The following is a 16,740-nucleotide window of genomic DNA, read 5'->3' on the forward strand; positions in this document are numbered from 1 at the left end:
TGACTTGAGGTAATTAGGGGGATCATTAAAGCGCTTTTCCCGGCGTATTTGCCTGCCTGATCAGATTAGCGAGAATGGGCCTCAGAACAAGCCCTGTGTGGTCTGTCAGGAGAAGTGGAGACAGTGGAAGAGGGTTAGCTAGCTAACATTTGTAAGAGAGAACTAGCTAGCAACATCCATACAAGGATGGCCATTTGGGAAAGTGTGCACATGACTAGTAACATCAGATACACAACTAACAGGGTGAGCCCTGATCAGACCTGTGAAATGTGCGAAGGCTGCTGAACTATTAGTGAGGCTACCTAGCAAACAGGCTAACATTTTGCCCATTTGTCACTGAGTAATGTATCAGAGGTGATGATGAAGAGACACTTTGGAGTCCTGACAGGAGAGGCAGCCTCCGAGTTTGGACTGGAGGGTAGGTGGTAGGCAAGGAAGAGGAGGGAGGGAGCTGTGCGATTGGAGACAGATGGGGTGAGAGGTGGCATGTAAGGCGTAAGTGAGAGAGATGGAAGGAGAGACACACACAAAGTGCTCTGGGCATGCTCAGCGAGACCCCCAGGCTCTTGCTATAAGAGGATGAGGAGGAGGAGGGCTTGATTTAAAAAAAAAAAGGCAGTGAAGAGAAAAACAGGCTGGTGGGAATTCCACTGTCCATTAAACAATAAGAGAAAGGGTCATTTCAGAGGGAGGGGAAGACTTACGTTAGTGAGATAATTCATTCGCTAAATTAATTATTCAGACAGCTGGGTCTCTAGTTCAAGAAAATGTGTCTTTAATAATAGAGAGGATCTGGCCTAGCCTGTTTCCCATGGCAACCTAATAACCAAGCAGGCACTGGAGATAAATAAATAAATCAATTAATAAACAGTCACGATCTTTTAGATCCCTAGAGGCTGTGATATGCTCAGTCTGAGCTGCCTAATTTAAGGGAGATGTTCGGAGATCTATAAACCCATAAATGAAAATTTAACATGGTTTCATACTTGTTCAAACACATTGAACACATTGAAAAAAGTAAACTTATAGGGGAAAAATGTGCCAAAAAAGTAAAACTCTGCAACAGCCAGCAGCAGCTTGCAGTGTTCCAGATTAGAGATAGACTGATCAATTGGTCTGGATGATCAGCTGGCACCAGTAAGACACTTTTTGGTTCTGGTATCAGTGGAACTTGGCTCCAATAGTGGCCTTTGCCTGATGTTAGGCTTGTCAACAGGAATTAGCTCAAAATAAAAAAAAAATTGCTAGTTTGCTAAACCTAACCCAACATCTATGATTTTTTTGTTTCCTCCTCCAAACAATTGATATATGCGCCTTCACAAATCCACTATCAGTTGACCTCTATTTCAGATTTTATGTGATTTCCAAGTCTGTCCTTAGACTCTTGTTTGTATAATTGCACATGCACAACATGACTTCTAACACACTGACCCCAAGAGCCTTCTCAGTAACAGACGAGCCTCTGAACGGTCACAATCTAGAAACAGACACCCAAAAGGTCAGCCATCTGCCCCTCTTGAAAAGCAGCCATTGGACGGAGCAGAGTGATAGTGGTTGTGTGTTTCTGTACGTGTGTCGTTGGTCTGGTTGGATGGGTCATGTGCTAAATCTGCGGAATTAGAGCTAAGAAAAGCATTTAAGCCGCCATAAAACATGACAAGCGCATACACATTCCACCCTGTAACAGGAAATTAGTCATTTTTGAAACATGGAGGAGGCTAGTAATTCTGTCAACCCTGTTCCTACTTGTGTCAGTGTCCCCGCCCGCCCCCTCCGCCCCCTACACCCTCCCCCACCCACCTCTCCCACACCTCTCCAGACCAGCGACACACTCACTCACTCCACCCCTACCTCCTACCGCCCCCACCCTCCACTCCAGGGACTGCCGTGCCAGGCGGGTGCAGGGTGACAGATGGCATACACCACCCTCCCTCCCTCGCTCTCCTCTCCCCCCTACTGCACCAGCCCCCCTGCCCGGCCCCCCCGGTGGCGCAGCGGCAGACCAGATCAGTGCCATTCTGTCTCATTAGAGCCTGGCTAATTAGCGTAGCCTCTTCCAGGGGAGAATGACTGAGTGAGAGAGAGACAGAGAGAAAAAGAGAAATGGAAGGGGGGGGGGGGCATTGTTGGCGGCAGTGGTTTGCGTTCTCTACTCTACTGGTCATTGAGGAGTCGGAGGGCTTTGAACCCCATGGTGCGCTGGACTCCCAGGGCGCTTGTTTTATGACAGCAGGGACTCTGATTCCATCCGTTGCGCAATTCCTCTCAGGAAGTGTTGGGTTGTTTCAACATTAAAGTCGTGTTAAAGGAATGTCCCCAGCCCGATGTACCCCACCCTCAGCTAACCTCCCATCGCTCAACTGAACATTAGCCATCCTCTGCCAGGCTAGCCAACACAGCAAGCCTTTTCTGTTACCGCAAATGGAAACAAAGCACTGTTAACCATCAGTATTAAGTACAGTCTATCAGATCATAGTCTGTGTTCAGAATCTACTGGACACCACACGACCACATACTTACACTGACAACTTACTGATACTACTATAACTACTTACTACCCAATTACTTTAATATAAAGCACTGTCAGTGAAAGCCGTCAACATCAAAATGCTCAGTGTCAAACAAAACATATACAGGTAAGTTATGTAACTCTAGTCGTTTAAATGAAATAAACTACATGCTGCTCCACCATTTATGGATTTGATGTGTTCATGGCATCGTTTAGCTTTATTTTTTGCTTGGTGCACATTCAGCAGGTTACATATTAATGTTTAACTTCTTTTCATTACAATATAATTGCTATCAGACATTTTTTGACAGTCAAGAGTTTGTTGTTTTTTTTGGCGGTGCTGCTTTAAAATGAAAACATCCAGACCTTAACTTCTATTATATTTCAGAAGTTCGACAGTCATCAGTGTTGAGTACTGTGGGGAGGACAACACTGTCCAGTCTATATTTGGGTGTTTTTAGTAGTTTCACCACATTGTGATCCAGTTCAAAACATTTGTGAGAAAAATCACAAATAACTGACTGTAATACATTATATTAAGTACAAGTTGCATTGCTCATTGCCTTTTCAACAGGACAACTAGTAATTTGTAACCTTCCCAACACTATACGCTAGAATCACGAAAAGCAACTGTCCATGTCGGTTTCCGGCAATTAGCCCTTTTCAGTGTCTCAAACTGAAAAAGTATGTCATCTGTTTGAAAAATGTTCTCATTTTCAAAGCTCCTAATTCTGTTTTTGCCTAAATTGGCTGCATATCCCTATTGAGTTTCTATGAATAAGGAACTCAAGGCCTACACTCCAGCATAGTAGGTGGAAGTAATGCACTTACTGACATATTGCAATTCTACTTCTTATGCGAATATGTATATAGCCTACAGGGTTTTATTACTTACTACTATTATTTTTTTGCATTGTGTGTATTTTGCATCTTTATGCATGCACCTTTTCCTGCATGTTATTCTGTATTTGCCTTGACCTGGGAATTACCCTGTTGTGGGACTAATAAAGTTTCATAAAGCTTCTGATCTAATCTTAAACACTAGTTTCCATCTGCCATGAAACAAAAGAAGAAAATGAACAGAATGCATTGAGGAATGCATCACATCATGCAGGCATTGGCACAACCTGGTAAGTGTAGTATTGATTAGGCATTTCTGGTATTTTTAGTGTCGAAAGTTCTCAATTCAATTCTCAATTTAAAGATCAACTGTAACACAGAGATCCTAATATCATAATACATGTGAAATGTATTCTAAGGTTTACATGCAGATACTGGGATTAACAAGATGCAGGTGAATACCATAAACTGTAGGAGTCTGACTTTTGAACTTTCTAAATAATATGGAGCTCGGATTGATCTGCTTTTATTAACTCATTAAACTGAGGATGTGAAAAGCAGGCGAATCTTGAATCAAATTGTGACGCCAGAGAAGATTCACACCTCTGTTTTACATACTAATTTTCATGTTTGTCACGTGCGTCTTACTTCTGGTGCAACTCAACGTGCCAGTCGTAGAGTCAGCCATTTTGAACACAACCTCAGTATGCACCTCTGCAGGCAAAAATGAAATGGACTGTTGACTGATACTACCTACTTCTGGCAGTGTAATCTCTGGATCCAAACCAGTTGCTTTCTCCAAGCCTCCTGAAGCTAAATGGAGATGAAGCATTCTTGGAGCATTCGATCAGTCTGAATCACCGAGGAACAGATCAAGAATAATGATTTTGATTTTATCACAATAAAGTTAATATCTGCTCTAATAAATCAGAGTAGCTGCATGGATGACTTCAAAAATAATATGTATGCTCAGACTTGAAATGAACAGGGGCTGTAAATCTGACAAAGTAATACATCTTGGGTTAGATTCACTGCACTGTGCTTATATGCTGAATATGTGGCAGTAAAAGGGTGATTGAAATGCAACATTGAATATGGGTGGGGGTTGGTGGGTGCGAGTTAAGGGCTGGCAGTGGCCTGCTGTGGTTACGAGCCTGAGGAGGGGACAGGATGGCAGCGTTCCAGGAACCCCCGTAACAAACATACACACCAAGACACACAGTCCAAGCCCAGTGCACATATTCAAATGTACAGCATATAAAGCTTTATCTGATGCACAGCCGTTTACTGTCGATATGGACGGTGCACCAACCAGCTCCTGTTTGCCTCTTCTCCACTCAGACCTTCAATTCTTCCCCCTTTTCTTTTTAACAGCTCCACCTCTTCTCATAACTCCCATCATTCCCCTATTATTTGACTCCAAAGACACAAATGCTCACTTCACTACTAACATCACCTGATCCTGTGTCTGCATAAGCATGGTGGGAAATCCCGAGCAGGTCGTCAGAGGCGGAGGGCGAACAGCACGCCGAGCTGACAGTCCAGTGCCAGCCTCTGTGATGAGGCCTTTTCCCCACCCCCTCTTATTATTTCCCAGAACCCCATATGGGCGTGCTGCCAATCTGGCCCATCCTCCATCCTCATCACTCCCAACCTCAGCACCAGCCGCCCCTACTGCCATGGCGCTGAGCTCCACCATTGGATGGCACTCATTTTGTTCCCCCTTTATCCTCACTGGACATAAAGCTGTGCAGCGACACAGACCAGGTCGTTTAAATGTCTGTTGGTGCTGAAAGATTCAAGCTGTAATCAGCTTATGGACAATTTACAGTGACCAACCTGATTTGGAAAACGGTAACATAAGTGATCATTTCATTGGTTCAAGGTGTGTTCAGATGTTTTGGGAGGAAGTGACTGGCTAAACAAAGTACCATTATTTAAAGCAACTTTCTAGAATTTTATGGCAATTTCTTACATTTTCCGCACATTAAACATACATTGGGATGTTTTTCTACAAAGAGGACTTGTCTATGTTAGTCGTCTCTGGTTAACACTAGGCTTCCCAGTTACTGACATACATACTTGGCATTACTGACTGAGATCACTTTAATATCAAAGTCAGCTTTTATTGTCAGCTTTGCCATATGTACAACACATACAGAAGACTGAAATGGCAAAACTACGGTGCATCAAGGAACACACTAAAAAAATAGAATACAACAATATACAACAAAGGGCTGAATAAAGAAATAAAACTTAAGCGAAACCTAAGAGAATAAAGTTACAGCATAAGGTACTTGTTCTTCTGTTTTTTTTTTCCTTCATGAAATGTTTTTGTGGAATTTAGAAGAAAATATTTCAAATGGAAGAGGGCAAATCAGACTTTATTCCTATAGCCATCTAAATTAATTTCCTAATTCCTCATAGTGTGCATGCTTAAATCATATTTAATTATTTGTCTTTCAAGGTGTTCGTTGCTTACATGTTTACTTCAAAACGCATCTAACAGGGTTAGAGATGTTTGACACTTGGGGAAAAACATAAAATAAAAATCAGCTTTTTCCAGCTGAAAATATAATCTAATTACTTATTTGGTCTTTCTATTCCTACTGTTGGTTGGCATGTAACTGAGCCTCCATCAAGTCTATGCCATTCCACCAAGAGTCAATTTTGTGTTTCTATTGTCAACAGAGCAGAAGATCCAAAGACAAAGACTACCTTTACTTTGAGAATGATGTGAAATATGTAAAGTAACATCCAAAACATTAGAACTCTGTCTTTTAAAAAGCCCCAAAGAATCAAAAATAATTTTCCAAATCTGATCTAATTCCACATTTTATGAAAAGGAAAAGAGGAGAATGATTTGAAATTATACTTTAGGGAAACAAAACAAAAAAATTGTCTTGTGGGCATTGGATTTTTGAGTCATTTTTGGGTCATCATAGGTCTGGATGGTGCAGGAGCAGCAGCCTCTGGCCCGGTGGTGCTGGTAGCTGTGGCAATGCCGGCTGGGTTCGTAAAGGGGGGAGACCAGCTGCCCGCCGAGCGCCCATTACGAGATGGAGCCAGAGATAAGTGCTCTCCCAGGCCCCCTTTCACAGGCATAATTAGCACACTTCTTATCTGCTGCTCAATTCACATTCACACCCGCCTGCCATGAATGAAAACGTGAAAGAGAGGCAGAAATCGAGGGGGGGGGGGGTGAGAGAGAGGTAGAGGAGGCAAGGAAGGCAGAAAGAAGAACAGGAAGGGAGGGGAGAGGAGGCGGCGAAGGCACGGTGGAAACCTGTTCCCAGACAAACGATCATTTGAGAAGAAGAGTGAGTTAATACTGTGACTGCCCCCCCTACGCACACACACCTCCCCAACACACACACCTCCCTTTCTCTTTCTCCATCCTTCCAAGGACTCTTTGAACTCCTTAACAAAAACAGTGGTTTGTGCATCAAACTGCAATTTGGTAAAACAAAGCTATCTGAGGGTATAATCATCCTAATCAGCAAGAAAAAAAATAAAGCCTTTGCAGATATTTCCAGATTATTCCGCCCTTGGTGATCTATTACCCCTCCCATCTTCTTCATCAAGCACAATTGTGGAAATCTTCCCCAACTTTGCCTCAGACAGGCAAAACCTTTAATAAGAACTCCTAAGTGCTGCATTTGAAAATTCCTTTTAATAAAGAGATAAACTAGCGGTGTGTTTTCTCTCTCTCTCTTTTTTTTCCCCAGTACATACACAAGCTGGTATTGTGCAAGCATTCTCTGGGAGAAGATAACAGGGGGCCCCCTTCGTCTTAGCCAGCGAGGCTAATATAAACAGGTTTGTTTGGTGTTGAAACAGTGTCGGCTGCTAAACTCCAAACCCGCAATAAGACAACACATGTCATTATGGTGATAAATTATCAGTCATGAGGCATGCTAAGCTGAATTTCTCCTTTTTTTTTTCTTACCTTTAACAAATATTTTACTGTTTGTGCTGTTATTCAAACCCAAACACCTGCAAAGACAGTTCACACATTCTGTGACCATGGGAGTAAGAGATCTATATGCATTTTATTGCAAATTTATGTAATGTGTGAAGTGCATCAGTTTCCTAAGGGTATCTGGAAGTCAGCTATTGCCTTTAGTTATTTTCTTTTGATTGCCACAGTCTGTTTAAAACTGAATAACTCAATATAATAGAGGGTTTATTCTCCACCAGGTCACCCGACCATCTAATAAACGGTTAGACTTATAAAAGATGTGTAATGCTGATATTAGACTTCCTCTGAAAGGGAACATTGTATAGTAACTATGTTGTAGCTGAAAAACAACCTAAACTACCTCAGTTTCAACATGGCTCCAATGTGATCCTACTGCATCCTTGCAGACTAGAACTACATCTGCAAATGGACGTCCATCAGTCCTGGTGCATCTATAGCCTGTCCGTCCATGGGAGTGGATCTCTTCTTCACTGTGGTTCTCCCCGAGGTTTCTCCCTTTTCCCACTGGGTTTTGAGTTTTTCCTTGCCGAGAAGGAGGGTCTAAGGACGGGGGATGCCCTGGACACTACTCATTTTCTTGCTGTTTATTTGACTGTTGTTTACTCCAACTGCCTCTGTAAAGCCCTTTGAGATAACCTTGTTGTGATATTGGGCTATACAAATAAAGTTGAATTGAATTGAATTGATGCTGTTCGATTTGAAAAGGCTCAAAAATAACAGAGAGGCTAAGGACAACATCTCTACTTTGACTCAGCCTCTTTTCCATTCTCCTCTCCACTGGTCTCATACTCATTACATATGCAGCTTCTGAACAAATATCATGTGTACCATTAAGAAACAACACACTGATAACTGTAACTGACTTCTCACACCGTACATGCTGTGTTCTAAAGAATAATGGCTCATTTTAATCTTTCACTTGCAAAATGAGATTTTCTCAGTTGAAAATTTGAATGTCTATACACCTTATTGTCTTTTTGGTTAAATGGGAAATTGGTTCTGAAGAAGTATGTATCGTTTAGAATCAGTACTGCAGCAAATAAAGAACCTTGATATTCAGCCACATATACTGAACTTCATGCTCTTTTCCCTCTCAGAAGGATCGGCTGACTTTTTGGGAATCAGTGCTTTGCTAATAGTAACCTGTGCTCTTAGCTTTTTTCACGGTTTTTAAGACTTTTTTTCATGACTGCAATTTAATACCTATTTTTGCTGAGGCTGGACTGATGTAAATACAGAACAATACTGGATGATAGAAGATGTTTCCTGGTACTTTCATGTTTTTCTATTAGTTGCTTCCACTCATCCACAAACACTACATTGTTAACATTACTGGTCACTTGTATCTTTATTTATTTTATGTTTGACTGAAATAAATATCAAGCTCGACTGGTCATGTGTGGACTTCTCTTTGCTGCCTTTAAGTCCGGTTTTGACAAATGCCATTATACAAAGTTTGTAATTTGAGAGTTGTGCAGAATTCATATTTGTTATTTTTAACAGCCTTCAACCAAGAAGTAAATCCAATTTTCTGTCTGCTGTCTGTCTGCTACTTTTCTGTCAAAATCATATTTAAGACATTTTAAGGCCTAAAGTTCAGATGATTGGGTTTCAGACGACTAGATTTTAGAAACCCTCGTTTTTACTGAGTGTTGTGTGTTTGTCTAATGGTACATACCTGACTCTTGGAGGCAGCCACCTTGGCAAAGAGGGCCTGGGAAACCTTGGCCCTTTTCATCTCTTGCTGGATCTCGTCGTAGATGGTGGAGTTGATGTTAATGACACAGCTCTCTGTCTTGCCGTTCCACTCGCTGGGCAGAGGGGATGGCTTCACCTGGTCAAACAGATAGAAGGAAAAGAGGCTGAAGATGATCCTAAACATCCAAAACAATGGGATACAAGGCAACACAACATGTGTGAAGTACAGTCTATGGAAACCTCAGTGTCCAACAATACTTTTCCAAAGTGTTTGAGTCTAAGTTACGGTTAAAACAATATATATGTTGAAGGCCAGATGTGGCTGTTTGGCATATAAACAATTTGAATGTATATCTTTCTGTTTCAAGTATTAAAAAAAGTATTGATATTGATGGTAATGCGTTCTTTATCCTAAGACAGCTTTCCAAAAATCACACCAAAAAAAAAAAAAAAAAATCATTATATATCTCCTTATTTAGGGCTCCATAATAAACAGAATTTTTGAGCCCTGCATCATCATACAGATCAAATCGCCAGATGCTCACCCATATACAGCCCTACTGTCTCTGGCTGTCAAAAACTGACTTTGCACTTAACAGATGTCACATCTCCTAATTCTGTTATCTGCTCAATGCATTTGTATATTCTTTACCGGCAACCTAGTGAGTGTTTTAAGATGATCAACAGTATTTGTGTTTTCAGGTTGGTCATGGTGGGGAAGTGAGTTGGGTGTAGTTATTTGCTCACAGGGGAAATGCCCACGGGGATTCTGGGATTCCAGTCCTCAGGCCTTACGCTGTTACCGTCTTCCCTCCAGGGCTGCAGTGTCAAAAAACACAACACAATCATGTTTGTTCAGGCTCACGTGAGGAAAAATAAAAGGAGTGGGATGGGACTGGGCTAAAAACATGCTCATGCATGAACAGTCACACACACAGTGGAGTATAGATATGACCCATGTACAACACCGCACACTCAGATGAGCTGGACTAAATGGTGTTATTCATTTATAAAGCTGAAGATTAAAAAATAAATGCAAGTTAAGTGAAACTGAAACATCCTCATTCACCGGCTTGCTGCGTCTTGACAAAAATCCTTTGACAAGGTAACAAGTATCCTAATAAAAGCATTAGCCAAGAACTATTAGCATATGAATCATTCCATCAGTGAAAGGAGACATTGACAGGGAAAAAATACAGGGGTGTGAATACGTTCAAAGAAACCATAATACCAACTGTCACTACCACACAACACTGTGTGCTCATAAGTCACCTTCTATTTATGGTATATATTCTAGCTGTCGTCTAGACACCTAATAAATACATTCAAAACATTCAGATAATCCTCAAATTTAAGGTGGAACTGGAATGTGGGAACACCAGGGGGTGGGGAGGGTGGTTTTATGACAACTTGACTTGTCAGCCAGAGCGGTAGGTTACCATGTCGAGCTAATTGTTAAGGCTGGGACGTGCACTAACTGGCTTTGGGGAGTCGAGCAGACCCATCAGCACACGTGAAAGAAACATACCTCTGCATCTGTTTTTATGAGGCCAATAAAAAGCCTCCTCTGTCTCGGACTCAATTGCCACCCTGGCTGATTTATGTGCTTAAATTCACACCGCATTGCTCCATAGGAGAGGCTGGCAGATGGCCAGGTGTATGAGTGTGCGAACCAACAACGTGTGTGTGTGTTTGTGGGGGTGTGTGAGAACTGCCTTGTGTAGGAGCAGGTCTACATGATAAATGTCAATGGGCTTAAGTCATACGGGCGAAGTATATCAGACCTCAAGTTATTGTACTTTTGAGCCAGCAACCCTTTGAAATAATAGGAGACAAATTTAAAGTGCAACCCGGAGGCTTTTTGCTCCTGTTAGTTACAGATGGTGTAGCATGTAGGATTCATTAGTCATATTGCTACCTTACAAATATATACACATTTACTCAAAATTTTATGACCAGGTTCAGCAATACTGAGGAGTCCCAGTCTGAAATCTCAACCTCAAGTTATGCTATTTTAAAGGATCCAAGCACCAATGACAACACAACCATGTTGTTGCTGTAATATTTTATCATTATTATTTTTATTCAGATGGTAAAAACAGGCACTAAATTTAACATGGTGCAAAAGTGAAATGACAAGGGGCCCTGCAATTAAAAAAAAAAAAAAAAATTAATGAATCATAGTCATACTAAGCTGCGTCAGCTGATACAGGTCGCTGATACAGTTGTTTTTTCCACAAAAAATTAAAAAAAAAATAAAAATAAAAAAATAAAAAGCAAAACTGGCTTCAAACATAAGCTGGTGTCAAATCAAACTTTGGAACATCATAGTGAAAAGCTATCATATAAGCTATACGTCTCCATTTTGCAAGTCATGTGACATTTACATCGTTTGATGCTGTGGTTACACTTTTAATTTTCAGATTAAACACTTGACCAGACAATTTACAAAAGACACGAGACAGTTTATACACTTGTTGAGTGTGTGTTCTGAATTCAGGATTTAAAAAAAACAAACAAACAAACAAACAAACAAAAAAAAAAAAAACGGATGTGAATACACATCTAGAATGTAAATCTTTTTATGGATACTTAGGTTTTTGTTTTTTTTCCATTTTACACAACAAGTTTAAAGCTAAATCTACACATTAGTAGAGTTGTAATTAGTTTTATTTAGCTTTTAACATTTGTATGACTTCTGTGTTAATGACTCAACATTTATCTAGTAGTTTATTCTGATCCTGAGGTTTTTGGAGTCATCATCTGCTGGGCTATACATTTTACCAAATGTAATTTTTTTTTTTTTTGTTTTTTTTTTTAATAATTTGTAATGTACAAACTGCATATTCAAAAACCTCTTATCTATGTATTCTTTGTAAGAGGATTCTTTGTATGTTCATTTCAGTCTAAAAACTGCATTATGAAAAAAACAAAGGCGTTACAGCTCTCAGTTGCATGCAGGGGCTTCAGGTTGGTATGTATCATGTGATGGTATTAGGATCCTGTTATAACTGCTTACAACTCTGGTTCAAAACTTCAGATATTTATTTTAGCTTCCGAGATGCTAAAGAAAACACAAACAGTTGGATTGCAAGCCTTCCAGGTTTTTCTTTTTTTTTTTTTTTTTGTTAAATCACAAGACATTCATAGGGACAGATTTTCAGTTTCTCTGACTTTCCTTGGTTTGAATCTGTGACACAGTGTCTGATTGTGAGAATAAGCCGTGTTCTGCAAAGTGGCCCTGTTTAGGTTCAGCACCGCTGCTTCAGAATGATGCCCTCACAGTTTTTAAAACACAGTAACTGTGATCACACTGAGCCATTTAAAGAGAAGGCTCCATTTTAGAGGTGGGTGGCCTTCGAGGAACTTCTCTAACTCTTTCTTTTCATCTCCTCACCTCTTCACTGAGGACAGGACAGGACAATGACGGTCTTTGTCCACATCTCTCACCTCCCAGATACAGATGACCACACCTCAAATGGGCTTAAGTGGTGCAGAGCTGCCACATAACTTCAAATGATGGCCACTGATTTGTGGTAAAGGGAGAAAAAATGCGATTCAGTCGGTGGATAAGTAGCTAGTTTGTGATTTACGAAGAAACTGACAAGGAGAGGAAATGATGTTTGATCTTCCACAGAGCTTATTATCACTCACAGAGCTTTATTTTGAAAATGGGAGGGCTGTTAATGCTGCCTAATGGATGGTAAAAGGTCAAATTAGCACAAAAAATTATCCGTCATTTGTGCACCATTCTCACCTGTGTGGTGAAGGTGGGGATGATGCAGAACTCATTTACATGCAGGGGGAATGTAAAGTATGTTCTCTACTGAGTACACTGTTGGAACAAATTGGCTTGTTATTCCTCATGTTCCCACAGAGGTTGCTGCCTGATGCAATAGATGGGAATGAGAGGTGTGGAACGAGGCAATGTGCTTGGGTGGTGCTTGTATCCATACTCACTGTCATCACATGAATACAATAATGAGTACTTGCAGCATGTTCTTACAGTCTGATATACTCTAAACTACAAAGGGCTGATTTCAGATCTGACATTAACCTTTAACTTGGGTTATGCTCCCAACGGTACTGATACTATTAAAAACTCAGTAGCAGCGTAGATAAACAAATGCAGACACTGACCATAATATTTTGAGTCTACTGAGTACAGAAAAATACCTCAATATTAAGTATGAATTTCAATATTGGAGGAGTAAAGATCTAAAACAGTGGTGGTCATATGACCCTAGATGCCACAGCTTAATACATCCCATCAGTTTCACAATGAACCAAAACTATTTTTTAACTTCTCATAACAAATGATTTTCAATATTGTGTTTTGTGTTTGGCTAAGTGTCTGTGTAAAACCAGAATTACTGCTCAGTTGGTATGCTTTTAAGTTATTATAATGTCATTGCCCAAGAGGCAAAAATACACATAAACACGCCTGCAGGTTCAAGCATACTAACTTAACACAGATGCTATATCAGTATAAAAAGACTTAAAGCCACTCATTGGTTCTGTAATGTTATTGCTATAAATTAACATTAATGAAGTTGGAAGGTTTGCATAGCAATGTCACTACATCATGCAATAGAGTATGTGCATGAGATATGCACGGTTTTATACATTCTTTTTTACTAGTATTATAACAGAAAACTTCAAGCCATGGCTAATAAGTTCAGTTTCTGTTCTGTAAAACTGCTTTGAAGTAAAATGCCAGAGTGCTGAAACAAAAAACTAAAGAATTGTAACAGCCAACTTAAATTCAACCACATGGTGGTAAATATGTTTAGATTTTTTATGAAAGTGCTGAAAGTATAAATGCCAAGGAGCTAAAAAACAAAACTAAACATTCATCTAGAACTATAATGAGTATCATTAATATATTTTTTTTTATTACCTATTATAAAATAGTTATTGAGAAGGCATCAAGGAATAAAGCCAAGGTATCAGCTCAAGCATGGATACCCAGCCCAGTGCAGTAAACCAGGGTTAAGAACAGAAGCATGCAGGGTGGTACCTGTACAGGCCTGCTGGGGGGGGTACTGATGAGGGGGGCGGAGGCCATGGCCGACGCGGCCGTCAGGCTGCGCTCCCTCTCCTCTTGGTAGATGCGATCACGTTCTGCTTCTGGCAGCTGCAGGAAGTTCTGCATGGCACGCAGGTTGACCAGCAGAGACTGGGATGCAGTCTTGGGGTCCTCCTCCTTACGTAGGATCTCAGAGAGCAACCCCTGCATGATGGAGTGGGGTGGGGGGTGGGCGTAGGGGGAAAACAGCAGAGCAAAAGGAGAGAAAGGTACAAGGAGAGGTGGTGAAGAGAGAAGAGGAATAATCACATTAGAGAATTCTTAAATAAGCCTGTGAGAGAAAGCCTTAAGTGAAAACTGAGACTGTAATGACAGTGGAAATGTGGCGCTCTGGTACCTCCTTAAACTGAAAACTAATACTATTTCACTGATGCAGTTTCATACTCCAGTGTTTCAGTGCAGCCAGGTTTACCTGACTGCGGACATCTGAAGATCCATCACCATAACATCTCAGTCAATCACAGACAGTGGCCTTTTCTGTCATATTCTACTTTGAGCAGCAGCTATCCATTATTTTTGTAATTAATTAATCTAGCGATTATTGTCCTTGATTAGATTTGATTAAACACTTATTTGAACAGGCAAAAGAAATAATATTAAAAATGTGAAAATGTCAAACAACTTCTTGTTTATTCCAGAACCAGCTGAAACAACCACAACAAGTATAAAAGTAAACGGATATATAAAAAAATATCTATATAGTAATAACAACAATAACAGTATGAAAGTATATATAAAAACATCTATAGATATAAACAACAACAAATAAGTTGAATGACACCAACAAACAATATGTGCTCGGCCGTCTTCAACACATTTGTATCTAACTTTCTAACAACTTAAGACTGAACTAACATAACAACTGAAAAAAATAAAGACAAATGTTATGTGAAAGATTAAAAGTTTAATGGAGTAAGTGATGGTTCCAATGTAGAAAAGTGAACATATGACATTTTCTGCCTTTTTGTCCTCGTCTCTTTTTAGCTACACTCCATGTTGTTTGTGTTGATCCTGGCATCATGTGCATCACAATAAGTGTCCGTGTGAAACACAACAGTGGAACCAATGTTTAGGGGCAGCAAAATTAAGGAAACAAAGCTTTGATTCAGGAAAACGTTTTTTTTAATCAATTAAAGTCGATTAATTGTTTCAGCTCTGATCCTACTGCTGTTTCCAAACTTAATAACTTCAATGTTCACATTAATAACATGGATCTGCACTATATCAACAGTCCAGTAGAGCTGTACGACCTAATAAAGGACTCTGCTCATTAGACAAATTACTTCATGTGTCTGTTTGTCCCTAATGTAAGGCAGAAGACAAATGACAGAGGTTTCATTTTCCTTTCTACTGTCAAATTCTACTGTTGGCTCTTGATGGATTTGTTGTGTGTTTTTGTATTGACCTTATGGTGCGCTAAATACCTTAAGAGGGTTTTTGTTGTGATTTGGTTCTACATACAGAAAATTGACCCGAGGCTAAAATGAAATGTCCTCATTTTCAAGGGAAATATTTAAACTTTTGTTTTTATATTATTATTTTTCTGAATTACACCATTAACTCACATATTGATCTACATTTCAAATGATTACAAACATGGGTGTATGATCCTCTGCCCACATCTACTTGTTTTTCAGTCTCCGCTTTCCTTCTTTTCTCACTAAAGAGGCCTTTGTCTTCAATTCCTCAGGTGATTACAGCAAAACTACTTCATTCAACCACACTGCCCGGACCACTTTGATAGTACATTTTCTTGGACATTTTCTTTGAGCTGTACAGTACTTTAGATAAGCGCTTGCAGATTAAAAAAAGGAAAACCATACAGCTGAGATGTACAAGTCTTGTACGGCGGGGTAATCAGTGTATCCTCTGTTTACTTTTCAATAGCGCTCAATTCCATCATTATGAGTCTACGATGACTCCATTATCAGAGACGTGTGATTGGGCCTTTTCATCAGCTCGTGGCCACACACTGTGTAAACCATCGCTTTCGCTTCCCTCACCATCAATAGGTGTGATTTGGTAATAAAACAAGGTGATGGAGAAAACATGCTCCCGTTTATTTATTTATTTTTGTTGTTTAATTTATTTATTTATTTATTTTTAAGAGGAAAAGTCCCATCGGCAAACAAAGAATGCTGCAAATAATTGATGTCTATTGAATATTCTATGCATCTATATGTGGTTGAATGTGTTGCTCTCTGAGGTATTCCGACAAGCACGCACATGAAATCAGATGCACGCTGATGTTTTTATGGGGACTGTACAGAAATGTACACAAATGTTCAGAGACAGATTAGTGGCATTTAGACTTTACTGTCTGTCTGCATTCTTCAGTGTGTACATGCTTATCATTCTTCACTATCAGTCCTTCTGTTTATCTTCTCAATCAGTTTTTACCTCTAAAAAAAAAATTCTCAGCTCCTCCTCCTCTACCTTGTCTGATTCACCTCCTGTATCGACAACAGCCCCTTTATGTAAAACCCTCCCCCATTTTCTCCTTTTATTAAGACATGAAAAAAAGAAAAGCACACATGCACACATGCCTAATAAATAATTCTCTAAAGGCAAATTCTCCAGTGATGCATTGGGCTAATTCCTCATATCAGCCACAGATAAGAA

General features: G+C 40.0%; 1 protein-coding gene across 1 annotated transcript in view; it reads right to left on the reverse strand.

Annotated features, from left to right (window-relative positions):
* The window catches only part of satb1b (SATB homeobox 1b), a 71,704-nt gene that overhangs the window by 21,322 nt on the left and 33,642 nt on the right, over positions 1-16,740 (reverse strand). Inside the window, exons 7-9 of the mRNA XM_030158528.1 lie at positions 14,050-14,262; positions 9,777-9,848; positions 9,010-9,165 (exon numbers count right to left, since the gene is read on the reverse strand). Coding sequence (XP_030014388.1) covers positions 9,010-9,165; positions 9,777-9,848; positions 14,050-14,262 — 441 coding nt within the window. The remainder of the gene's footprint in view (positions 1-9,009; positions 9,166-9,776; positions 9,849-14,049; positions 14,263-16,740) is intronic.

The sequence above is a fragment of the Sphaeramia orbicularis genome, chromosome 16 (genome assembly GCF_902148855.1).
Source record: "Sphaeramia orbicularis chromosome 16, fSphaOr1.1, whole genome shotgun sequence".
NCBI classification, from domain to species: Eukaryota; Metazoa; Chordata; class Actinopteri; order Kurtiformes; family Apogonidae; genus Sphaeramia; species Sphaeramia orbicularis.